General features: G+C 34.7%; 5 protein-coding genes and 1 long non-coding RNA gene across 10 annotated transcripts; 3 read left to right on the forward strand and 3 right to left on the reverse strand.

The window, feature by feature from the left end:
* Nucleotides 1-77: 77 nt before the first annotated feature.
* On the reverse strand, nt 78-13,697 carry Smox (Smad on X). Of its 4 annotated transcripts, none has more exons than XR_013039295.1 (7): nt 12,499-13,697; nt 6,538-6,746; nt 6,222-6,457; nt 5,886-6,109; nt 5,493-5,806; nt 4,234-5,409; nt 78-4,139 (listed from the first exon to the last, which is right to left on the reverse strand). XR_013039295.1 is itself a non-coding variant. In XM_003707811.3 (6 exons), exons 1-6 carry the CDS (start codon nt 12,696-12,698, stop codon nt 5,141-5,143), a joined length of 1,452 nt encoding a protein of 483 aa, XP_003707859.1. In that variant the 5' UTR covers nt 12,699-13,697; the 3' UTR covers nt 78-5,140. The 4 variants fall into 4 exon arrangements, 2 of the variants coding, with proteins under 2 accessions (XP_003707859.1, XP_012151427.1); XR_013039296.1 differs by having other exon boundaries at nt 78-3,892; nt 3,959-5,409; XM_003707811.3 differs by having other exon boundaries at nt 78-5,409.
* LOC143265130 (uncharacterized) lies at nt 6,753-10,196 on the reverse strand. The gene is made up of 3 exons (XR_013039297.1): nt 9,569-10,196; nt 8,149-9,439; nt 6,753-8,071 (listed from the first exon to the last, which is right to left on the reverse strand). It is a non-coding gene; the product is annotated as an uncharacterized LOC143265130 (long non-coding RNA).
* A 247-nt stretch (nt 13,698-13,944) lies between the features above and the next one.
* LOC100882494 (uncharacterized) lies at nt 13,945-17,750 on the forward strand. Of its 2 annotated transcripts, XM_076535306.1 has the most exons (8): nt 13,945-14,272; nt 14,432-14,543; nt 14,624-16,282; nt 16,361-16,375; nt 16,509-16,869; nt 16,936-17,225; nt 17,299-17,410; nt 17,488-17,750. In XM_076535306.1, the coding sequence occupies exons 1-8, from the start codon at nt 14,260-14,262 to the stop codon at nt 17,608-17,610; spliced, it is 2,685 nt and encodes an 894-aa protein (XP_076391421.1). In that variant the 5' UTR covers nt 13,945-14,259; the 3' UTR covers nt 17,611-17,750. The 2 variants fall into 2 exon arrangements, with proteins under 2 accessions (XP_076391421.1, XP_012151422.1); XM_012296032.2 differs by lacking the exon at nt 16,361-16,375 and having other exon boundaries at nt 13,947-14,272.
* A 104-nt stretch (nt 17,751-17,854) lies between these two features.
* Nucleotides 17,855-19,091, forward strand: RpL18A (ribosomal protein L18A). The gene is made up of 3 exons (XM_003707820.3): nt 17,855-17,979; nt 18,419-18,598; nt 18,672-19,091. The coding sequence occupies exons 1-3, from the start codon at nt 17,962-17,964 to the stop codon at nt 19,005-19,007; spliced, it is 534 nt and encodes a 177-aa protein (XP_003707868.1). The 5' UTR covers nt 17,855-17,961; the 3' UTR covers nt 19,008-19,091.
* A 790-nt stretch (nt 19,092-19,881) lies between these two features.
* LOC100874795 (F-box only protein 44) lies at nt 19,882-21,041 on the forward strand. Its single transcript, XM_003707827.3, has 3 exons — nt 19,882-20,412; nt 20,496-20,651; nt 20,735-21,041. Exons 1-3 carry the CDS (start codon nt 19,882-19,884, stop codon nt 20,921-20,923), a joined length of 876 nt encoding a protein of 291 aa, XP_003707875.1. The 3' UTR covers nt 20,924-21,041.
* On the reverse strand, nt 20,493-25,199 carry in (inturned planar cell polarity protein). Its single transcript, XM_003707896.3, has 11 exons — nt 24,888-25,199; nt 24,516-24,816; nt 24,156-24,428; nt 24,008-24,079; nt 23,666-23,922; nt 23,489-23,578; nt 23,061-23,400; nt 22,659-22,996; nt 22,245-22,573; nt 21,985-22,151; nt 20,493-21,906 (listed from the first exon to the last, which is right to left on the reverse strand). Exons 1-11 carry the CDS (start codon nt 25,043-25,045, stop codon nt 21,421-21,423), a joined length of 2,811 nt encoding a protein of 936 aa, XP_003707944.1. The 5' UTR covers nt 25,046-25,199; the 3' UTR covers nt 20,493-21,420.
* Nucleotides 25,200-25,355: the final 156 nt, after the last annotated feature.

Genomic DNA, 25,355 nt, shown 5'->3' on the forward strand with positions numbered 1-25,355 from the left:
TTTCGGTAACTTAGTTAACACCGTGAGGTGCGCATAGTTCCTTCTCCACTATGAAGCAATAAAAAAAAGCGGCAGAATCATTTTATCCTTAGACTTAACGTGTACATTTATTTATAATTATTATACAGTCTCACACTCGATATTTCTTGTCGCAACGTCTCGTCTAATATTCTCCCGCATTCGTTCTTTCACAAAAGTTCTCGACGCTTAATCTCACAAATTTTCGTTCTTTTAAAACGCCCTCATCCACACCACAGGGAAACATCGACGAGATGAACCGTTATCGAATATATGTATATCATCGTACGTAAAAGAATGTTCCTTAGCGTGTAAAAAAATATTGGATTTCTAGACATTATATTTTTTTTCTTTTTAGTCGATCCTTCCCTTTGCGTGCATGCGGATACTTGCACACGGAATATACAAGTATAAAGAGTAGCTATAGAATTAACAATTTCACGATCGTCGGACCGCTCGATCCTTCGATAGGTCAAGAGAACTTAAACGTAACATAGAATAAAACTGAAGAGAGAAACGTTAACGACGATTATTAACACTTGGTAACGATTTAGCGAATTGTCCAGATAACTGTAACAATTTTTCCTTTTGTGTGTAACAGCAACTCTACCAACTGACTACTCGACTCGATATTTATCTTGTACTTAAAAGAAACTTTGGCAATCGCTACGCTTAACATACTTTGGCAAATTAAATGCGTCTCTCAATGATCTATCTGTCTCTTCCCTTCGCCGATTATAAAATGGACAAAACGTGTTGTTTTTGATCTTACGCTAACGCGAAACGAACGAGTAGGAGAGGAGATTCGAGGATAACGAAGAAAATTGACAAAAACAAGTTCTTCGTGTTCCCCTCTGTTGTTCGTATTATCCTAATATTTAATACGCTAGTGGCAGTCTGGCAGGGAGGCAAGTGATTGTCAATCGTTCGACAATCAGACAGTACACGATTCACGTGCATTTCGTTCGGTAATTATTATGGTTTGTTGTGCGAGACAGGACCGACACGCACGAATCCAAGGAAGAAGCGCATCTTATCAACAGAAAAGAACGATCGTCTAATATTTATTCAAATATTCGAGCTGCCCGACGATATCGCGTTTCGCTTTTACGAGATACGTACAAAACTTCAATTGCGGATAATTTCTTTTTTCTTGGAAAAATAACACATGTCACAGTACCATAAACATACAGGAAAACTAGTTTTTTCTTCAGATTGTTAAAAACTTGTCGATGATACAAAATACAGGAAAAAGTCGGGGATGTGGCATGTGATCCTTTTCCAACGAGTCTTTCACTTGTGTAATTATATCTCAAAACGGATGTACACCATGAAAATTTGTCACGATAAAAGAAATTTAAAAATTCTATATTACTGTGTAATACCAAGATTTCTCAAGGTATAAACAAATGGTTTAATGGTCAAGTTTTGGAGCGCTCTGTTTAAATTTCAGATGACGAAGGCTTTTACGGAATCCGGCTCTTATAATGAAACCTCACGTAAATCACAGTTTACTGCTTTCGCAGTTTACATCTCTTTTTCAAAGAACCTGTACAATTCTCATTAAAGCAACATTCAAATATATGTTTACTCGTTACAAGAGGAAAAATGTTCTCGCGAAAGACAAACGCGTTCCCAGGCTATATAATTATAACACTAATAAAATAAAATATTGAGTTCGTTTCAAATTTCGTCTTTTCCTCCTGCACCCCATATCGTTCCATAGCTACTGTCCGAACATGTTCTTTCGTCAATCTTTCAATCAATAGATAACGCGATATTAATCGTATTTATACTATGATTTCGATTCGGTAAAAATTGATGGCTGGCAAGTTTATGAATTCGCGTACCATGTACCTATCTCTAGTATTTTTCTTTTCTGGATACAATAGATGAATACATCTGAAGACTCAAAAAAGAAAAAAAACGAAACAAACGAAATCACGATGAAAAGTAGATCGACTGCACGGTGTATAAGCTGTTAAATTGTATATAAATATATAAAACAATTTATGATGAATATATACACTCGACTAAAAGATAATTTTTCCTTCTCTTAAAAAATGTTTAAAAAGTTTCATCCTAATCGAAAAGATTAAAACGGTGTTAAAAAAATAGATTTTTTCACTTTCACGATAACTGATCGACAACGTTGTCTTAATCTTAATTATTAATAAAAACGCTCGACACTTTTTTTTCCTTTAATCGTTCTAATTTGTATCAGATCTACGGGTAATAAGAACTAAATCGATCCACGTTCGACAATTTGTATCGTTTACTTCCAATGAACAGAAAGCGTTGATTACAAACTGATGAGAACAACAAAACGTCTAACAAGGAGGAACCTGATTCTCTGAAACGTTTTACGTCTTTAATCGAGATCAAATCTCGCGTTCTGTGCGTGCGATTGGCCCCCATCATACGTAAGAAGACTCCATAGAAGTCGTTTATGTTATTGTTAAAAATTTATTTAAAAGAAAATGAAAAAAAGATAACTAAATCCATGCACTTGGTGCAAAGACTGTTCGTATCTCGATACTAATATTTATACATATATATACTTCATAATATAATAAAATACGTAACTTTTTCATCTCGTTTCTTTTCTCCAATATATCCTACGTGAAAGACGTTTCAGCATTTAAAAACTCCGATAATCCTTTACTTTTGGATATAATCTCGAATATAAAGCATAGTATAAAATCTGTAATAAAGTAAAAATACCTTAATATTCCAAATTCTGAAAAAATTTATCAAATAATTTTAAATATTATAAACATCTCTCATCTCCATTCTTATATTCTTTCTTTTGCATCCTTTTTCCAGAATAAATTTTTATTTTTCTCGCAAATTCATATTTTCGTATTATTCGAAAATTCTATGCGTATCTTTGCCATATAGGACGCAATTAGCTATATGTTACAAACGTGCGCAAAGTGATTCCTCTTTAAAAAATAAATTGTAATCGTAGAATAAATGTTTCCTTTTTATTCTTCAACAAGAAATCATCCTGTATACGTTTGTACCACATTTTATGCATTGTTCCGTATATCTACGATATCTTCTTACAGAACCTTGTAAGAGCTTACGCTAGACCAAATCGGTCATTTTTCTTCTTTCCTTTTTAAATGCAAAACATATTTTTCTAGCGTAAAACGAACCCAAATACTTTTTGTAACGATCCTCAACTAACGAGCGTGGTTCGCTACTATGAACATCAACACGAAAATGTGCATTTTAACGTTTTGTATGGGCCGTAAAAATTTTTTCAACACTCGACAGGTATACGTGTACGTTACTTCTGACTAATTAACACCTTATCGACGGACGAATTAAAAATTGAATATTATTATCTGCTACAAATGATGCAAAAATGCATGAAATAAAAATTACATTTATGACCTCGTTCAGATATTCTTGTAAACGATAATATTGATTCCACTATATTCTTTCTTCTTCTACCGACTTCAAATAGTTTATGTATTCTGAAAATGATACTACTGATCATAGTCCCGTTGATAAGGTAGTTAATCAAACTTGTTCTCTCATGCGATATATCAAGTAAATAGTTACTTTTGTCTACCACATAATCGGTGCACCCTTAGTATTTCTATCGACGTTAAGAAACATAGCGCTTATTTCTTAAGAAGAATATCAATTATTCGAGATAAGACACCTTAATACGTAGTTAACATTTTTAATTTTTTTTCCTCGCTTGCAATACTCTTTTTATCGATATCAAGATCAATGAATGAACCGTCTCCGCGTTACTAATCGATCTTCAAACCTCCAAAATACACAGAGAAACACGTAACTATCGGTACCTGCTGCAATCGTCCATAAAGGTATTCAAACATTTCTGGTCCATTCGAGACTGCAACAATGCGAACGAAACGCGTGAACAGTTAGGTACATATTAAACATCGTAACTGGATCTTACCATGTATAGTACGAGCGAAACGGACAATGTATATTACGTATATCTTCCTTTTGTCGTCTGACTCGTAGAAAAAACAAAATATCTGCAGAAACTCCGAATAGACCAGCGCTAGTAGAAACTTTGCTACGGGCACTACGAACATGCTCGTTTGCCCGTTTTATAAGAAATTCTTCTTGGCAGACTATAAAGTGAACGTACATAATATTATTCGTATTTGTAAAAGCTGACGTATACTTTATGTTCATAGTTTTAAGAAAATAATGATAATGACTTACGGAAGCAATTTTTCGCCTTATGCCGAATGAACATTTGCAAAAACGATCCAACAATTAAATTATTTGAAATCCTATACGAAGAGTCAAAGTTTCTTTTCTAAAGAGACAAATTTTAAAGGAACTTTTCGCAGAATTTTGTCTCGTCGAGTAGAAGAGAACATCGAAAGTTTTTAACGCATAAAATCATCTCTGTAAGCCACAAACGTTACTTTCTCAATACCTCGTACTGTTGAAGTGCGTTCATTTAACAAGCGATAAAAATATGCAAAGGCTGGGCGTATTTTTCTTGCTGCGTATTACGTATGTACATGTACACGTACTCGAATGCATATACACACAGAAACGCGCCAAATCGTTCGCCTTCTTGATTCGGTTAAATCATCGTATAGCTCGTTAACGATGTTTACCTGCTTCGTTACTCGATACACTTGTACCCCACGTGTCCCGATTTATCAAACTATAGGTTTTCCGTGCTCGTCGTAACTTAATCTGTTGCTTTGTCCTTTTTCCGTACATCGTCCTTTTCCTCCGAATACGAGGGAAACATCGACAAATCATCGCGATCTCTCGGCACTTTTGAGCGTTTTCATGACGGATCGATCGTCGAGTTCTTTCGTCTATTTCAAATAATTCTCCTTCGAACACATCGAACATGAAGGTCTTGCTTTTACACTATCAAAAGGAGCAGATAACACTAGCAGATTTCACGAGAACAACGATCGTACCTTTGTTCTTGCACTGTTTGTCACTGTAGCTGATCATTGCTGAGAATCCGAACGAAAGCACGAACTCGCGTTAAGGAAAACCATTCAACGATGACGATGACGACGATAACGACGCACGAGTCGCTCCTCGTTTCTCGTGCCCGTGTTTGTCGCGTATCCACGAAGGAGAAAGGCATGCAACCTTATGACATCGAGGAACAGGGTAAACGCGGTGAACCCATCTGCGTGAGTACCCTATCGAGCCATTGTAAAGGACCGTTTAAATGCAACTCGATCCAACAAGGAGTCGATGTGACGGTCTGTCGACGGTACGCCGCTCCCCAACCCTTAACGAAGCTCATTCTAATCGTGCACATGCGAGTCAGTTGGTACACCGCTTCGAAGCCTTGAGAAACCGATTGCGACAACAACGCAGCGAATTCCTGGTTATTGAAGATCTTCAAATTACAGCCTGCAACAAACGATCAAGGAAACGCGATCAAAGTTCTGAACAACGTGATTAATTATGTAACAAGTTGTGCGAAGTTATATTACCAGGTGGTATTTTACAAACGGTAGCTGGATGCCAACCATAGCGCTGATTGCAATTAGGACTTTGAACGAAGATGCTCGAGTCGGACAAACACTCCGCAAATACTTCTCCACCGATATAGTAAAGTCTAGCTCCTTTCCCGATATGTCGTCTTGTCTGTTCGACTACGGTGTTACGATTCACGTTCGACAGTAGTCCCAAACAAAAGCGTTCGGAGTTACTTGGATCTGTAAATCCGTCTACCGTGATGCTCGGTTGAGACGCGTGGAAAGTCTCGCCCACTCTCGTATTCAATTCGTAGTAACTTATCGAACACCTACTCGATGCAAAAGGAGTAGAATATCAAATACAAAGTTTTAAGCCGTATAACATTCTTGAGGGGTAATCGTACTCACCAGAAAGCTGGCTCGCAATACATAACCGGTTGTGCGTCTACGGGGCTGGGAGACAAACGGGACAAAGACATGTTGTCGTTGTGGTCCATGTTATCGCCATCTTCGCTTATGTAACCTGGAGGAGGAGTATCGGCAGGAGGATCCATGGATCCAGGAGCCGGATGCGGCGAACCTTGAACGCTTCCTAAACTACCGACACTAGCCGGACTTGTAGCCTGCATGCTCTGAAAAAGGAAAAGCTTTATATTCTCATACAGGATTACTTTGCTGACAAGGATTGTACTTCCTCGCCTGGACTAACAGACTTAAACCGATTAACGTCGCTGTGACACCAACCTGCATTCCTTGATACGGATTATTTGGTTGCTGTTGCTGCTGTTGCTGCTGCTGTTGCTGTTGCTGCTGCTGCGATGACTGCGATATACTCTGTTGATTGTGGTGTTGATGGTTTAAGGTCGCGTGAAAGTTGGTGTTTTCTGGTACGCTAACGCTGAGTTCTTCGAGGGAAGTGTTGTAAAGGACGGACTCGTCCCCGGCTAAATTATGCCGTGGCACGAGGATAGCCGGCAAAACTGTACAATTTCATTCCACGATTTAAAAGTTTCGCTCCCATTGACAAAAAGATTCACCTAGGAAACTGACTATCGTCTACCTGGTGTTTGAATTCGTTGATAGTGGTACGGATTCACGCAGACTTCGTCCCGCTTCTGCGTGAACGCGTACTCGCAATGCTCGATTGCCCTTAACTCGTGGTGCGATTGCAAATCCGGCCAACGCCAAAGTCGGCAGTAGATAACGTGTGGCAGGCCTTTACCGCGTACTCCTTGGACACCGTTGTCACCGACACCGCCCGGGCTAGGCCTTCGTGAAAAAAGAATGCGTACCACTCGATTAGTTTACTTCTGACCCGAATTGGCTGCACGAATCTTTCCTAAACGTACACAGGCTTATTCGAATCTGAAGTTTCGAACAATCAACCCTATAATTTGCATCGTTTCAAGGAATATCAATGACTCGATTTGATTAACGAGCGCGAAGTTGCGAGTGGTAAAAGCGAAAACTTTCCTGAATGCGTTTATCGCCATTGATCGTAACATCGGTGAAACATCGAGCTTTAAAAAGAGCAACAAGAGTTCACCGTCGTAAACTCTCGCTTTAATCTTGCTCCCTCGACTTCTGTATTCGCGTCTGCCGCGCCGGAAGCGGTGGCGCCTACCGACAAAAAGAAACCAACCGTCCTACCTTCGGTTCAACGTTTTTCTCTCGACAGGGGGTGACTCTACGCGACTGGCGCCTGTGCATCGAAAATCGTTCAATGAACGATAATGGCATCGACGTACTTGAGAAATTTTTTATTAATGATTCGAAGCTTTACCGAAAACCTATGCAGACAATGACAGACAATCTTGCAAGTTTCAAACAGGCAGTGTTCAATGTTTATTTACCTGATCGCACCTCGGAAGCTTTACGAACTCTATCAGAAACGAAGGATTTAATTACGCTCCATCAGCACTCTTTCGGCAAAGAATTATAGTACGAACTTGTAGTACTCCCTCGCAAAGTGACGCGATACTGGGCACAGACGCTAGTGGATAACTCGTGTATCGAGTGCGTCGCGAGTAAGATAGTTTACCTTTACGAAATTATATACAATTGAAGTTAATACGTACATAGTGGATGAAATCCGATTATTAATAGTGACACGTGTACATGTGCAATGTCGAGTCACAGTAAGATAAAGATTTTCCTTGAAAACATCGCAGCAGAATGATAAAGTACTTATTGGGTTTTACCAATAGATCCGTGATTACCTACACTGTCGGTGTTGCACGATTAGTCGAGAATACGTCGAACATCTTTTCGGTAGTTGCGCCGAGAAATCATTGGAAAATACGGAAATATTTTGGTGTTCTTCGTTCGTTATGAAAAATGGAGGGTACGCGTTATGAAACACCTTGTACACGCGAACGAAAGCACAGAATGCGAATCGCAGCTGTCTCCCGCAGTCGTTCGAGAAAAGGTTTTGCATGAAACCGTTTGTTCTGGCCAGTTGTAACGTAGCAACAACGTGCTGACAACAATAACGTGTCGATTCTCTGTGAAACATCGAATAACTCCATCGTTCACGCGTGTTTTACCAATCGTTTCGCCGAAAGTTACCCCTATACATAGCGTCATTTTCTCTCCTATCGACCGTGAACAGAATGAAAGTTCGACGAGAATAATTCTAACACGAAGACGTCGAAAAGGATAATATACTCACTGATTAAAAAACGTAACTCGGAACGAAACTCGGGTTGCGCGATTAAGCAACAGATAACTAAGATAAAGAATCCGGCTAGGCGAATAGCAAAGTTCTATCGGAGAATCACGGGAACGTAGTCATCTACGGTCTCCGTTCGTTCTGCAATTTCAGTCATCTTGCTGACGCATGCAGCATTGCCTGGTTGCTCGAGGACACGGAGTCGCGTTCACCGTGAAATTCTTTCCACGTATGCATCAAACGAGAGGCGCGACTTAATCGGGTTTAATCGTCGATTATACGATGAATCGGACGCTATGTGCTCCCACATTTTTCAAGAAGGAACAGAGAAATGGAAGCAGCGAGACGCGCTACTTACGCGGTGCAGACTCTACATTTTTAAAGCGTACTTTTCAACTGTAGCGTATTCACAGAAGTCTGTTACGTAGTGGCCGTTGTCCCCTAGTGCAAACACGCGAGCACGGAGAAGCTACAATGATGTTTCTAACTTCCTTAGCGTTTCCAAACGTAAAACAAAAAAGTAGCCGCGCCACAAGGATCTTTCTTTCTTCTGCGAGAATGCAAATTTCTTTTACACTACCGGTTCGTTCGTTCGTCGAATATCAATAAGCCTAACTAGCTAATGAATGAGCATTCTTCGTTTAGTACTTGTCGCTTTCTCTCTTAATTTCTAGAGCAAAGTAAATGAGTTTACGATTGGTCACAAGATTATTCGCAATTCCAACATTTCCTATAATGTCCGTCCAACTATCTTATGTTAGTCGTTTTAGTTGATTTTTAATTTTAGTCACATTTAAGATAATTCGTTAAGCTCATCTAGGCTCTATTTAATCTCCTCTATACCCTTGCATAATTTCTCGTTAAACTTTCTAAGCTTTCTCGAGTTTTCTCTAGTCCTTGCTAGGCTTTCCTTAGACTCCCGCTATACTCCTCCTTAGGCTCTTGCCGTACACGTCGATGTTCATGATCTCTTTAATGGATACTTGATGTGCCTATCACGGTGTCAGGGATGACCATCATTTATGAGTTCATCGAAGAATCTACCGTATTATTAGACCCTAGACGTACTCTCTACCCTATTTTCTTTCCTCTGCACCGTTACTCATTTCCATGCAAGACGCTCAAAACATTTGCCTTCCGTTTTAGCTTTTAGGTAACAGAATGTATTAAGATGCGAACAAGAACTCGTATTAATCTGGCATAGGACTTTGAACGGTGAACCTAAATAAGATACTCCTCGTTTGTTACGTATTTCAATTCCACGAACTTGAATCGTTGCACGGCTCACGATCTGCAAAAAGTTAAACGGAATATAAGAAACGCCTTCGTACATAAGAGTGAAGATTTTCGTTGCATACGATGGAAAACGTAGCTATGCCGCGAAATCTGTGTCGTCGGTTTCTACGTAAACGCTACGTACCGTATCGATTGTGTTACGTAAACATCAATTAACTTAGCAACCGCTCCAAGAGTATCTCGATAACGCGTGCAATCCTGCGATTGGAACAGGACTTCTCTATCAAAAATATCGATCGTTGCGCAACGACGATATCCCACGATCTCGTTGCAGTTCGATTAAAAATATCGAAAGTCTAATAATTCTTTGGAACAAAAAGGGGAAAGTAATAACGAGTAACTTTCACTCGATAACGCGGAGGAGTCGATTCTTTGGCGTATCCTGAGCGACGCGAAAACGGTCTGACTAATCGATCTATTGGTTTCTTTTTGGATACAAGAAACGAAGTACGATCAAATCTACGTTACCTTTAAGAAACAATGGCAGAAACTTTTCGGACAATCGAGATCTTTATTCTACGCTTGTGACGATGCAAATTTTTTGTACGTTAGAGGACAGTATAGAATTTATGGATCTCCCATTTCTTAAGCCTCTAAATTGCACACGTATTTAATCAGAGTTATATTCTTCTCGTACTTCGCGCCATCTAAGTCTTGGTCGTGACATTACGAGAGCATTGAAAGACGAATCGATTCGCGATATATAACCAAAAAAAATTTGTTAATAATACTGCCTTCTTTATATGGAGCTACTTCACCTTTTCCTAGTAACGAATCTATTATCAGGTTCCGATCGTTTCGATGATCTCAATCGACAAGCACATACGTACGTTTTTTTATAGCTAGTTTTCCATGCCGTATATACGTATAGATAATACGCCATGAAAAGGTTAACTGTGACGTTACGTCAGTTCGGCTAAAGAAACGATCGAATCGAGTATCGAAAGAATTTTATACGACTCTTGCATCTCGATCGATCGAACAATACCATGTATTTTTTGCGTGAACGCAAAATACACGCGTTTCGTTCGAATTACAGAAGGATCTGCCTTTCTCGATGACAAACTTTCCCTCTCTTTCGTGAATATCCTTGAACACGCGACGACGTGGCTAGGATTACTATTAATAAAATCGTTACGAGCCATACATACAGCGCTACAATCAGTTCCGATACGCGACTTTATTCGTACCAGCTACTTCGATCCTATTTCGACTACGATTCCTGCTAACGATAATATGTATTTTCGATATTTGTCGACCAATTTAACGATATATCGACTACACTGGATACCAACAGAAACTAGCTAGATATTTTATTTTACACTGACACGATCAACCTCTCGATCCTTTCGCTGCAGTATCGATTATTGCGCATTCGCACAAATTTTTATTAATAATTACTTAGAAGATACGGTGAAAAATCAGTGTTTTATCATGACTCTATTGCGATAAGGATTAAATTTGTTTTTAGAACGTAAGAAAAGATTCGAACACTTATTAGATTCTTAACCACGTATACGAACATAATTCGCGGATGAAACTTATCGATGATTGTATCATGATGGTCTAGCCACGCACCAAAAATTTTTACCCCGTTCGTAATTTTATTAATTTGACGATGTACGTGGCTCATATTATCTGACGTAGCGATAAGATAAAACATGTCGTACGCCGTATTTAGGCATGAAACCGTTTGTTACACCTGTTTGAATGGAACAACAAGAAGAGCGAAAGGTTACGCGTCAAACACGCGATTATTCTAGACAATCGGGAAGCACGATTGATAAGTACATGCTAAATACAAAGTGAAATCGACCTAATCTCGAAAAGATCCCCTCGAAGAAAAATGAATAGTGCAACAACGTGATACGCACGTGTCTCATTTCATGGTACATTTTTCAACTGGAAACGGAGACTGCGCGTGTTAATTGCCCTCTCATTGACATCCGAAACACGGATACAACCATGTTTTAAACAACATTACGCGCTACTCACGATCATTGCTTTCATTCGACTATTAGTTTGTTTGTGATCGCATCTTCCTTAAATTTGTTACGTAATTGTTAAGATAATACTGTACAATTAATGCGCGCAACTGTAAAATACCGTATTGTATCTTGTACAATTAGGAAAAGGAAATCATTGAACATATTATGAACACTGGTAACGTGCATAACGTTCTTTGTTAGAAGTCGAATTTGTTGCAAATGTCAATTGTATATTTCCGAGTGATTTTCAGTGGATGCCAATAATCTACTAACGAATCGATTAGAAAAAGAAATAAAATAATGCTCGAACTACGAATAACGATAATGGATATTCGATAACTTAAATCGAACGTAATTTTCGAATAAAGTAGTTTGAAATCGAAAACTATGTTCGCTTGCTTCTTTACTCTTTAATTATCGCTTTTATCACACAGTTGTCAAAAAAACTACATCAGATGTATATTTAACTAATCAAACACTTCGCAACTTGATATTTAACTTTAAGCATTAAGATTCCGTAACAATGTTACATTTTTAAGCTTTTTTCGATATAAATCGAAAAACGAATGCGTAGCTATCAATGTAGTGCTAAAAATCGAAAAACGGTTCATACAACGGAGTATTATTATGTGTTTCTTGGTTTATATATATTCAATAACGACCGATTCTTATTATATTGTAATTGACGTAACAGATTGTCACGCGTTTATAATATAGTACATGAAAATTAGTTAAATACCGGATTCTACAAATGCGTTGACAAAAATAAAAAATAATTATTCGTGCACGCGTCTTGCAGTAAAAGGGAAACGTCAATGAGTGGTCAAGCGTGATATTATACACACAAGTACATGAATACATAAATATGAACGATGAACAACACGCGCAACTGCTTTTTACGACGAGTGTTTTAAGAAAAATCAAAATAAATACAAAAGACAAAACATTCACGTGACTCATTCGTTACATCAAGTAAGATGCATAAAAGCGACTGAGTAAGAAAAAACTGTAATTCGGATTGGTTACAATATCTATACACGTACAAAAGTATGCAAAGTGAGCGTACCTTGGTATAGTAATGCACTTAGTGTTGCAACTTTGTGTAGTAATGGCCTTCTCGAGTTCCTCGAGGCCAGAAGATTTTTTCAATTTTTTAACGAGGCTTTTAACAGCTTTTTCACTCCATTTGTCTTCTCCTTCGGCTTTCTTCCAACCTAACAATCGTTTAACGATAGGCGGATTAAAGCTGGACAACATCGAAGTCATGATTTGCGCTACAAAAATTGCGCGCGACCCGCATCGGTTTGCCTCGACGTGTTACGGCACAAACGAATTTTCACTCGCGACCTTAGCTACGTAACCCGCACAGGGTTACTATATCATTAACATTTACGGCAAAATATTCAATCAACGAACGCGAATTTCTCATACGGGCGGCGAAAACTTTGCCACGGCCGCCATATTATTCCTTGAACGCATTCGATCAAATTCGGCAATCTTCGGTCCATTTCGAAATAGTCATCGAATATATGATAAGTAGAAGGCAACGGCACGACACTTTTTTCTTTCACTTTTATTAACTTTACGGTACGTTATAATGACGTATTTTCACTATCACACTGATCACTTTTACAAATATCTTTCGCAATAACACAAAATCAATGAATTTGGCGAAAATAATTACATTTGAATGCACTGTAATAAATTTTTAATACACTATAATACGCGAAATCATAAATGTCCGTGGTAATTGTATCACAGATAAAGTACAGAATAGATCAATCATCTTTATGGAACTATATGTCCCATGAAATGCTAACTGTATAAAATGTCAGATGCTTCGTTATGCCCCCTACGATTTGGAGCGGTGAATTTAAGAATTATATGTTCTCTTAACAAGATAGATGAGTTTTAACTTGATTCGTTGCTCGGAATTAGACACTTTCAAATCAATTTGAGCAATATACAATAAATAAACGCTATTAATTTTGCAAATATCCAATATAAGGCCAATTAAATTGTACATTTTACCGTTTCAGGAACTCTGTCGTCTAATTCCAATTCGAACGGTAATGTCGCATGCGTCTCCATTGATACACAAAATTATACACATATAGAACGAATTATTTTGAATCTTAATGCTAACAAATATTCACATATGAAGTACCGCACTCAAAAAAACACAATACGAATAAAATTTAAAAAAAAATCCAAGTATTTCACACAAAATTTAAAAAAATCACGAGAGTCGATAAGGTTGCGTCCGAACTCATCGAATAATGGCGTCGTACTGAATATGGAAGCGCGCGAAAAGTTGAATCCCACCCATGCACGAACTCTTTTATACATATCTAAAATGTTTTAATGCAGTAAATCGTTTTATTTGTTTCAGTATGATTCTAAAACTGTTTTTAAAGGAAAATCTATACTTTTATTCGGTTCATTCTTTAATTTAACAATAGATCGCGTGCGTGGCGCAAATTTAAATTGCATTACTGATCTGTTTGTCGTCTCATCTGTGATTGTATTCAATTTACGAAACACAGCGAATGGTTGATTCTAAATACCTAACCTAACAAAGTGATAACTCAAAATCAAAGTGGTCAATCATTCGTGCTTAGAGCAAATCTTTGATTCTCAAGTTACTTTAACGTAAATATTTTTTTGAGTATGTTTGTCAACCTCGATTTATTACTACAAACCAAAAGCTATTGTACGCTTTAGCAGGCATTATATTAAAAATTATTTTACCTTACTATTATTTTGAAGACGGAATAGTTAATTATAATTATTGACAAAGTATATATTTGATTTGTATATAAGTGCAATGAATCGTGAAGGTAATTTTAATCTTTTAACATTTTATGAATTTGCTCCAAAAAGAAATGATTATTAATAAACATAAAAATATGTATGAACATAAATTAGTGTTTGTATTATTGTGTAACATACTGTAAATATACAAGTTTAATTTTAAAGTGAAAATAATTTATTTACAGACGAAAGAAGTGACTCAGAAGATGAACACGATAGGTCTAGAAGTCCATCCGTAGATTCTCAAAGATCAGCTAGAAGTAGATCTAAATCAAATTCTGTTAGTCCTTCTCCTAGGTAAATAAATTGTATTTTTTTAGAAAATTATATAAATATTCCGTGTAATATTAATATAATTTTTAAAATGCTTTTTTTAGGTCTAATCAATCATCACCAAACGCAAATTCTAGAAAATCTTATTCTAGATCACCCTCTCATTCTCCACGAAATCGATCAGTTTCTCCTTCTTCTGTAAAGAATCAAAGATCGTCTAGGTCTAGTTCAAAATCTGTAGAAAGGAAAAGTGTTTCGAGATCACCTTCCAAATCTCCATCTCCAGAACCAGATGAGAAAGTCATTCAAAGAGAATCGCGATCACCGCAATTGGCAGGCTCACCGAAATCACCATCAAGATCAAGAAGTTCTTCCTTAGCAGAATCTAGAAAAAGTTCTGATGCAGCATCTCGGGAACATTCGAGATCTAGGTCTAGATCCACTTCGGCAGAACGAAGTAATCCCCCATCTAAATGTTCATCTCCAAAAATACATTCAAGATCTTGTTCTAGATCTCCTTCGCCATCGGTATGTTCTAAACCGCGTTCTCGATCAAATTCTCATTCCCCTCCTGGATCACCAAAAGTAACTGCCGGGTCTCGTTCCCGTTCAGGTTCCCCAAAATCTTCTCAAGCTCGATCTCGATCACCTTCGGTTAGCCCAAATCGAAAATCACGTAGTAGATCTGGGTCTCCGTTGAACGGCAAAGAAGCATCGCGTTCTCCATCACCTCCAGAAAACCGTTCGTTAACGCATATTAGAAATTCTCGGTCGCGTACGAGGTCAAAATCACCGTCGATAAATGGATCTAGAAAAGGTTCGCCCAATTCTCAAAAAAGTTCACGTTCAAAATCTCCTACTTGTTCTCCGGATAATAAACGTAAATCAAGATCTCGATCCAGATCTGGCTCTGGGTCAAGAAAACACTCGCCTTCTGTATCTCACAAAGGATCCTTGTCCAGATCACCGTCCGCGGAACCAAAAATTATGTCACGTTCTAAATCAAGGACACCATCAGGTTCAAGACAAGGTTCAAGGTCGAGATCGCGTTCGAAATCTGGTTCAAGAAAATCGGTTTCAAGATCAAAGTCAAGATCGATGTCAGGATCTCGGAAAGGATCTCGATCTCCTAACTCAAGAAAAAGTTCCCGGTCTCGTTCTAGATCCAGTTCTAGATCGTCCAAGTCTAGATCTCGATCTCGGTCTAGCTCAAAAGCGTCCCGTTCTCGATCACGTTCCGGATCACGATCAAAGTCAAGATCAAAATCGCGTTCAAAATCGAGATCACGCTCAAAATCAAAGTCTCGTTCGAGATCTCGTTCGGGATCACCAGCTGGATCACTCGCAGGATCACGTTCTAAATCACGATCACGTTCACGATCAAGATCAGCGTCGGCTGCTGGATCTAGACATTCGTCCCCATCAAAATCTCGATCAAGATCTAGATCCAGATCTCGCTCAGAATCGAAATCTAGAAGATCAAGGAGTCGTAGCGAAGATTCTGAAAATGCTGTTAGAAAAATAAAAAGGGTTTTATCCGATTCTGAAGAAGAAGAGGATGGTGTTAAAACAACCAAAAAGTCGAAACATGGTATAACAGATTCGGAAAACGAAGCTGACGATGATGCAGGAGAAACGAAAAAAGACGAAGCAGCGAGAGACGAAGACGAAGAAGTGGAAAACAAACAGTTAGAAGAAGGCATTATCAATGAACAACAAGAAAATGAAGATTCTGATGATGGGATTATAGCAGAAGGTGGATTGTAAGTTGAACAAATTTAATAATATGGTTACCAATAAATGGAATTATTTCACTTTAATGTTTAATATATGTCTGTCAGGAGTAGCAGATATATGTAAGTAATAGTATCTAATGAGAAATTAGGACTGCTACAAACAATTAGTGGAAATAAATGAAAAATTTAACTTCACTAAAATAATCAATAATCTATTAAGATTGAAAATAATGATAAATATTTTAATTTTCAGCGATGATACATTATCAGACTTCGATCGCATGTTGGCTCGTAAAAAAGAGGAACAATCACGAAGACGAAAAAGAAAAGATATTGACATAATCAACGACAATGACGATATTATAGCGCAACTTTTATCCGATATGAAAACAGCTTCCGAAGAAGATAGAAAATTAAACCAACAAAATAAGCCTGCTACTAATAAAATTGCTATGTTACCGAAAGTATTATCGCAACTTAAAAAACATGATTTACAATTAGCCTTTTTAGAACATAACGTATTATCAGTCTTAACAGATTGGTTAGCTCCGATGCCTGACCGATCATTACCCTCCTTAAAGATTAGAGATAGTCTTTTAAAACTTTTATGGGAGGTAAGTTCATAAGCTTCTTATTCGTATATGTATATGGTGCGAAATATAAAATGATACGAATTACAGTTTCCAAGAATCGATCAGGCCTCTCTGAAACAATCTGGTATTGGGAAAGCTGTTATGTATCTTTACAAACATCCAAAAGAAACTAAAGAAAATAAAGAACGCGCAGGAAAATTAATTAATGAATGGGCGCGCCCGATATTTAATTTATCAGCTGACTTCAAGGCTCTATCGAAAGAAGAAAGGGTACAGAGAGATTTGGAACAAACACCTCAGAAAAGAAGGAAAACTGAAGATGGTAGTTCTTCTCAAAAATCGCAAGATATTAATAAAGCATTGAAAGGAGATGCTAAGTATGAATCCTTCAGGTGTTTATTATACGAATAATTGATCTTACTTAAACATTAACAACTTTGTTTCATTTAGACCGTTAAGGCCTGGAGATCCCGGCTGGGTTGGAAGAGCCAGAGTTCCTAAACCTTCCAATAAAGATTATGTTATAAGACCAGATTGGAAATCCGATGTCGATATTAGTAGGGTAAATATAATTATTTGTAATGTAATTATTATTACGATAATAATATTAAATAAACAATTATTATAATGTTTTAACAGAGTACTAAAAAACAAATGAATAGATTCGAAAGACACATGAAAAATTATATAGATAATAAGAGAATAAAAGCAACTAAAAGGGCTGTGGATATATCCATTGAGGGTCGTAAAATGTCCTTATAATGTAAACATTTTTTAAACCCAAATGAATATATTGAAAAGACTAGCAAGGATTATGTAAATGTATACAAAATCCGCGATTTCTTCATTAAACTACTTAAGTTAAAGTTGTAACTGTAATTATCAATAAAAATTTAACAAAATTTTTCGCATATATTTATTTTTATAACAATAAATATATCTATTAAATAGTAATCCCTATTTTATTTTTCGTAAGGAAACGACTTCAATGATATTGTTTATAAAATGAAAAATTTTTCGTGACATTTGAATATTTCAATGGCTTCATTTCCGACTTTGTCGAAACTGCAGTGATCTTTTTCCGGTCTCTTGTCGTAGTACACGCACGCCAAAATGAAAGCCAAAGGCGAAGTAAGTAAATATTTAAAGTTTTATGTGGAAATTAGTAAATTTGTTTATTAAAATATGTTTTCTGTAATCAGTAAATTTCATATTTTGTACAAGTTTTATTGTACCTATAATAACAATATCGAATTATATATAAATATAGACTTAACCTATATGTTATAAGCGACACATGTTCAATTTTATATTTCATAGCTTCGCTGTGAATTATACTTTGTTAGATTTTAATCCAAATTAAATTAAATGTACTAACGAAATCTGTTTTTAATCTATATCGATATTAATAATCTATTCATGCAAATATAATTCATGAGGTTATCTTTTAGTATGTCAAACCTTATTATATGTAAATATATTAGAAATTTAAAGATATTCAAAAAATTAAGTAAATAAAAGTAAAAGAATTATTTTCGAAATAAAAAGCTGTAATATTTTGATTTTATAGTTGAAAGAATTCGAGGTGATCGGTCGTAAATTACCGACCGAAAAGGAAAAAACTACTCCATTGTATAAAATGAGAATATTTGCACCTGATGCTATTGTTGCGAAGTCCAGATTTTGGTATTTTCTGCGACAGTTGAAAAAATTCAAAAAATCCACAGGAGAAATCGTCTCTCTTAAACAGGTAATTGTTAAACGACTTATATGTTATTAAAGACATTTTCAAAGTGCTATAAATTAAACATCTATTGTTTCAGATTGCAGAAAAGACTCCAATAAAAATCAAGAATTTTGGAATTTGGTTGAGATATGATTCAAGATCTGGGACCCATAACATGTACAGGGAATATAGAGACCTTTCTGTTAGTGGTGCAGTAACACAATGTTACAGAGACATGGGAGCCCGTCATCGTGCCCGTGCTCATTCAATTCAAATTATTAAAGTTGAAGTTGTAAAAGCTGCAAACTGTAGAAGACCTCAAGTTAAACAATTCCATGATTCCAAAATCAAATTCCCACTACCAAAACGTATTCATCATAGGAATCGTATGCCACTTTTCAGTGTCAGAAAACCACGTACCTACTTCCTTTAAATATTTTCAAGCAAATGTTTTACACATTGTCATTGAATATATTATTGTAAATCAAATAAAGGAACAACATTTGTTCTAACATGATACCCACCTCATTTTTTTAAATTATCTTATCATTTATTATTCAATGAAAAAATTAATTGGAAGATTTAAAATATCAAAAAATTAATAATAGAATAGTAGGGTGCAGTATAGGTTTACCGGCACAGTAATAATTTTAATATTTGGGAAAAAATCGGTAAATAGAAGCCGACTTTGTGCAGGCAAATCATTGTATAGGTGTAACACAGACATATTTGAAAAGGGTTCGACCAGTTCTTATTATGATGCCGTCGTTTGTATGAATGTAAAAAGAGGTTGACGTAATCTATTGCATAGGGTTTATATTGATGCGGATGACACGTGAAAAATACGTTTTGTACAAAATACAGAATTCCAACAATGAGTTTTATTTATTTATTTTATTTCCATACAAGATGATTATGATCGGTTCTAGCAAATTTTATTAACAAACTCATAACTGATATCCAATTAAATATTTGATGTGCCGTCAAGCAGTAAAATTTATAATTTTTTATGTATATACATATATACATAGTATATGACTGATGAAATGATAAGTGTATTGAAGGGTCGGGGGGGAAGGCTTTCTGAGTCATTCAAGCTGTGCGAAACGTTAACATTCTTTAGTAAATTCAAGTTTATCTATTCAATTATCAATTTTATAAATATACTTTATTGTGTTAACAAGATTACAGACGAGGGATGAGAAATTAATTTTATCGTGTACTATAATAATAAGTTTATACTATCCGTTAATTTTTACGTGACTGTTTATTACTAAATAACCGTGGGGCAATTACATGTCAGTAATATGACAACTCGCGTAATGTTTGATGAAAAGAGTGATAATGGATTAATTGTTGGTGGTAAATACCTACCAAAGGAATTATTAGCAGAAGTGTTCTGCTACGTTGATTACGAATCTTTATTAAATTGTCAACTTGTATGTAAATGTTGGAAAATTTTGATTCAAAGTTATGTTTGGCGTAAAAAGGCAGAGAGTTGTGTTGGCCGATCACTTTTGTTAGGTAAAGATGTACCTTGGGATGTATATTATCTAATATGTAAAAAGAAACCTTTTGAGAGAAATTTGATAAAAAATCATTCTGGAGAACACGGAAGACAGAAGCATTGGACAATTCATCAGAATGGTGGAAATCATTGGAAAGTAGAAAATCCTCCAGTAGGAGTACCAATGTTACCAATTAATGAACCTGTTTTTGAGGGAAAGCAATTTTGTTTTGTTACTTCTTATTCAGATTGCACCAAAGCACAAGTCATTAATCTAGAACTTGAAGGATTAACGCCATACATTTTAGACAATGTACAACCTCCAATATTGGTACAACTTTTTGACTAGTTACATTTATTATACAATTATATGTAAGTGATATTTTTTAATTAATATAATTCTTGCACAACTAGGTAAGCGAATGGTATAGTGCTCGTTGGGATTGTTCAGCTGTTTATGCTTGTGATATTAAATTATTAGATAATCCAGTTATAAGTGCAGCTAGAATCATAGATTCTTTTAAATTTCGGGATCATATTCAAGGGGAAAATCAGAATAAATGGCATTATGTATGTATTATTTATAATTACTATAAAGCAAAGAATACATTTCTTAATAAAACTAATTGAATTCTCTTACTTTATTTGGATAGATGTCGCATGAGTTTGTAGGATATGGTCCTGGGTTAAGAGCAATATTATTTTGTCACAGTGGTGTAGATAGACAGTACTGGGCAGGACATTATGGGAGTAAAATGGCAGGTGCTTGTGTGTATGTGAAAATTCCTACAGTACAATATTGTGACAACGAAGAAAGTAACATATTATTAGATGCAGATTAACAGAATTTCCAACATGAAGTGTGTTATTAAAAAAAACTTAATTTATTTTCTATTGAAAACTGTAATACCAAATTATAATTTTCTAATGGATTAACATTAAAATCTTTGTACAATATGATATTTATAAATGTTGCTTCTCATATATTTGTTTAACTTACAAGAATATATTACAAAGTATTTTGTAATTGTAAATGAACATTGTGTGTAAATTTACAGGAATAATATGTAAATATATTATTATATTTTGTAGATGTTCCATAGTTGTAAAAGATTAAAATATTTAACAATATATTTGTACATTTTCAAAAATAAATGTTGAATAAATCATAAGCTTATTTTTTCAAATACTTTGATCAAAAAACATTGCACTATTAAAAAGAAGAAATGCAGTAGTATAAACAAATACTTACAGATATTCTGACTTACTGTAATACATCTTATATTAATATTCAAAATGTTAAAAATGCTGCAAAATGAAGTAAAAAAAAATTAAGTATTTATGATAGTATATGTAATGAATGCAATTTGAATGCTATTTCAATTAAATTTTGAGGTGCAGAATCTTCATAACACACATATAATTCCTTTGGATGAGGAGTTGTATATAATCGACCAACCACCCAGTAGGCTAAATTTTCCCATTCAAATAACACACCATGTTCTTTCACAGCAATTAAGCTCTTATTAATTACAGTTTTGTCCATATCTGAATTTAACATTTTTTTAAACCTTACTGTATTATATAACAGTCTGTGTATAATATGAACACATTTATTAAAATTAATGAGAAATTTATGATCCTTTTCTGAATATTCTGGCAACTTTGAAGATAAAAGAATTCCTTCAACCATATCTAGATGTATGTAATAATATAAATAATTTTTATCACCTGCTGTCAATACTTTTGGTACTAAATATTCAGCCTGATTTAAAAGATTTTCTCGTATATTCGATATGTCCATACTTAATATTCGACCGTCGTTCTACGATAATATATAAGTTACATATTCAATAAGTATTACGAATGAAACAAACATTGTATGAATCTTCAAAATAAATACCTTGTATATATCAATATCAGAATCACTGTCATCAGAATATCTTGAACCACTAGTAATTTTTTCTCTTGTTGCTCGCCTCCCTAGTATTGGCATGGCTTCATCACTTATTTCGCTAATTCCACCTGTTCCTTGGCTCAATGAATCTTCTGATGTGTGCAAGGAATATACTATACCAGAAACAAGACGATTATACATATTTTAAATTTATATCGTCTATTTTATTTATGTAAATTAATGACGCGTCCATAAAGGAATATTACCAGATCCTAAAACCATTGGACTCTCTTCCATATTACGTTTTTTTAAGATTGATGGTATTTCTTGACTTTTTTTACTACTAGTTGTAGCATGATATGATTTGATAGGCGAATTTTGTACATCTGTTGATTTTATAAAACCCAACAGATTTTCCGTAATGCTTGATGATGATTTTACGGATACAGGATCTTCATAAGTTATTACCTCTGGCCTAGTATTGGATGCAATCCACTTGGCTGCTAAAGTTGTTACTCCCACTTTCTGTATATGTTTCAATGTTTCTTGGGCTTCTTCTACATAAAATACATCTGGACCAGTAATTTCATTATATCTATAAAAAAATCAACTTAATATTTATGAAATCTATAAAAATGCAACTATAAAAAAAACATATAATAAAATGTATGAAAAGTTACTTTGCAGTACATCCACCAGATTCGAGGAGTACCGCTAATAAATCATGTCCATATCCAACAACAAGTAAAAACCATCTTCCATTAGGAATTAAGGGTCGATCGCTTCTATTATTTTCTGTATTTCCACGATTGCATGAAGAAGGATAAACTTTTTTCCAAATAACAAGATTTTTTACAGGTTCATTAGTTACCAAATTTAAGAGACAATTTTGTCTAAGATAAGAGTCTACTTCGATTAAGTCATCATGAGTTAAATGAGATCCAAGTAGATAACGTTTATGATAAATGCAGCTACCTAGAATTGTATACAGTCTTTGACAGTCCATAGGATCTTCATTCTAAAAAAGTTTATTTATTTCATGTTACTTATTTCCACTTTTTAATATATAACATAATACATACCCAATCTCTGTAATCCATGGCTTCCATTTCACTTAAAGCAGCATCAATTTGAATTTGTGCATCTCTTGATAATTCTATAAAATTTGTAACTGAGAAAGCACTTCTAAATTTATAACTTTCTATACTTTCAATATCATTATGAATTTCAACACATGTACTCAATCGTGTGTTATTGGTATAATTCTTTATATCTAATAATCGTTGAATAATTAAAATGAAAAAATGATCTAAAGAAGTTTGATTTTCCTGAGGTATAAAACATTTTGCCAATGACTGATATGTAAATTCTAAAGTTCTCACTATATCAGCTGACAAATTAACTGCTTCTTCAAGACTACAACTGAAGATATTAAAGGTAATTTGAAATAATAATATCCATACATACACCTATATGTTGATCATACAATATGTATATAATTATAACTTACCACTTTTTTGGCAATGCTATTAATAGTAACTTATCATCTTGTGGTGTATATACAATATGAATTTCTTCTTTTGCAACCTGTATTGTTGTACTACAAAAGTTGTACTATAAAATGTGATTGTGTATTTGTTACAAAAACTATATAATTATAGAAAGTAATATAAATATTCAATAATACCTGATAGGTTGTTGACCTCCTATTTCTGGTAATAAATGATTGAGAGTTATAAAAGCTCCTTTAGCTGTGCATAAAATAGAAAGAATATTTTTATTTTCTGATCGTGGAAATGTATATAAAACATTTTGAAACTCTGTTCCCATTTCCGAAAGTTCTGTAGTTTGTACATATAATACACCATATGGACAGTCTATTAGCAATTCCATTAAATTTTTACTTTCTTCCATATTCATTAGTCTTTGTACTAATATAGATTGCTGATAAAGAAAATTAAATATTTACATTATTAAAAAATTGCTATAATTCAATAACTGTTTATAAATTACTTAGAAATAATATTACCTTAGGACAATTTAATCCAGATAGTTTTTCTGTAACATCAACTCCTGCAACTCTCTGTAATTCTAGTATTACCTAAATAAAAATTTAAAATCCTCAATTATCAAAAATACTTTAGAACTTGATACAATACTGTACTTTTATGTTTTACATTTTTTGGAGTAGTTATTTCAGATAATATGTGATCCAAATTTTGATATGTAACATTGTTTGAATTTATACTTCTCAACCAATCTCCAATCTTAATATTTTTGTTCTTCATTGCTTCCCCATCTGGTATAAATCCAGCAACCATAATTCTTGTTTTATCCGAAAATACACCTGGAATAATTCCAAAATATGCTTCACATAATGTGGCCCTTCTTCCTAATTTATGTCTTTTATCTGGATCAACCCACAATGTAACTTCTCGAATTTCACCTGCCTATAATGTCCATATTATTTAATAATTGTTATATAAAATACACTATTACTATAAAAATAATTTTATAATATTAAAAAAAATATTTACTTGAAAATCTCTAAATGTTACTTCCTTAATTGTATTTCCTTCTTTTCCTAAATTTCCTGTATTGCCATCTGTATTGAAATTGCTTTTTTTATTTCTTGTACTCCAACGTTTACTTTCTTTACGTCGTATAAGTCGCATGAGTTTTCCAGCTCTTGTACTACGACGTCTTATTAATTCTGGTTGAGAATCATGTTTTATTTCGTTAAATAAAGATTGTTCATCAATAACATTATCGATTCCAGATTCTATGTAAAATAATTCTCCATTCGAATTAATTTGTGACTCCCATTCTGCTGTAGAACTGTTAAAAATTGGACAACAATGATATATTTTATTGAAAAATTAAATAACAATAATTAAAGTTTTGAGTACCTATCTGTATCCGAATAATATGATCCAGTACTTGATCCACTATCACTTGCCCACCAGTCATGTTCATTGTCATCTTTTGTATGTTCTGTAGAACAAATTTGGTCGTCATATTTGCACTGTGATTTTAATAACATATTCTTAGAATTAGCTTTATCCATTTTTTTAAATATTATTATATGGATTTTAAAATTTTTAAATTAATGTAATACGAACTACTTCAAATTACTATATTCTAAAATCTTTGTTTCGTTTTCAGGAAAGGTTGGGTCAAAATTATGTTACCTCAGGTTACCTAGGAGATTGAATGTGTGGGTAAACAGGTGGGGAGTTTGAAATATCTTTCCTATTTCTTCAAGTGAAGAGTAAAGAAATTCTACATAATTACTAAATAAGTATAAAAAATTCTTTCGTATTCAAAATAAAGAATATATTTCTTTCAAATATTTTTATTACAGCATATAAAAGAAA

The sequence above is a fragment of the Megachile rotundata genome, chromosome 9 (genome assembly GCF_050947335.1).
Source record: "Megachile rotundata isolate GNS110a chromosome 9, iyMegRotu1, whole genome shotgun sequence".
Taxonomy (NCBI): Eukaryota; Metazoa; Arthropoda; class Insecta; order Hymenoptera; family Megachilidae; genus Megachile; species Megachile rotundata.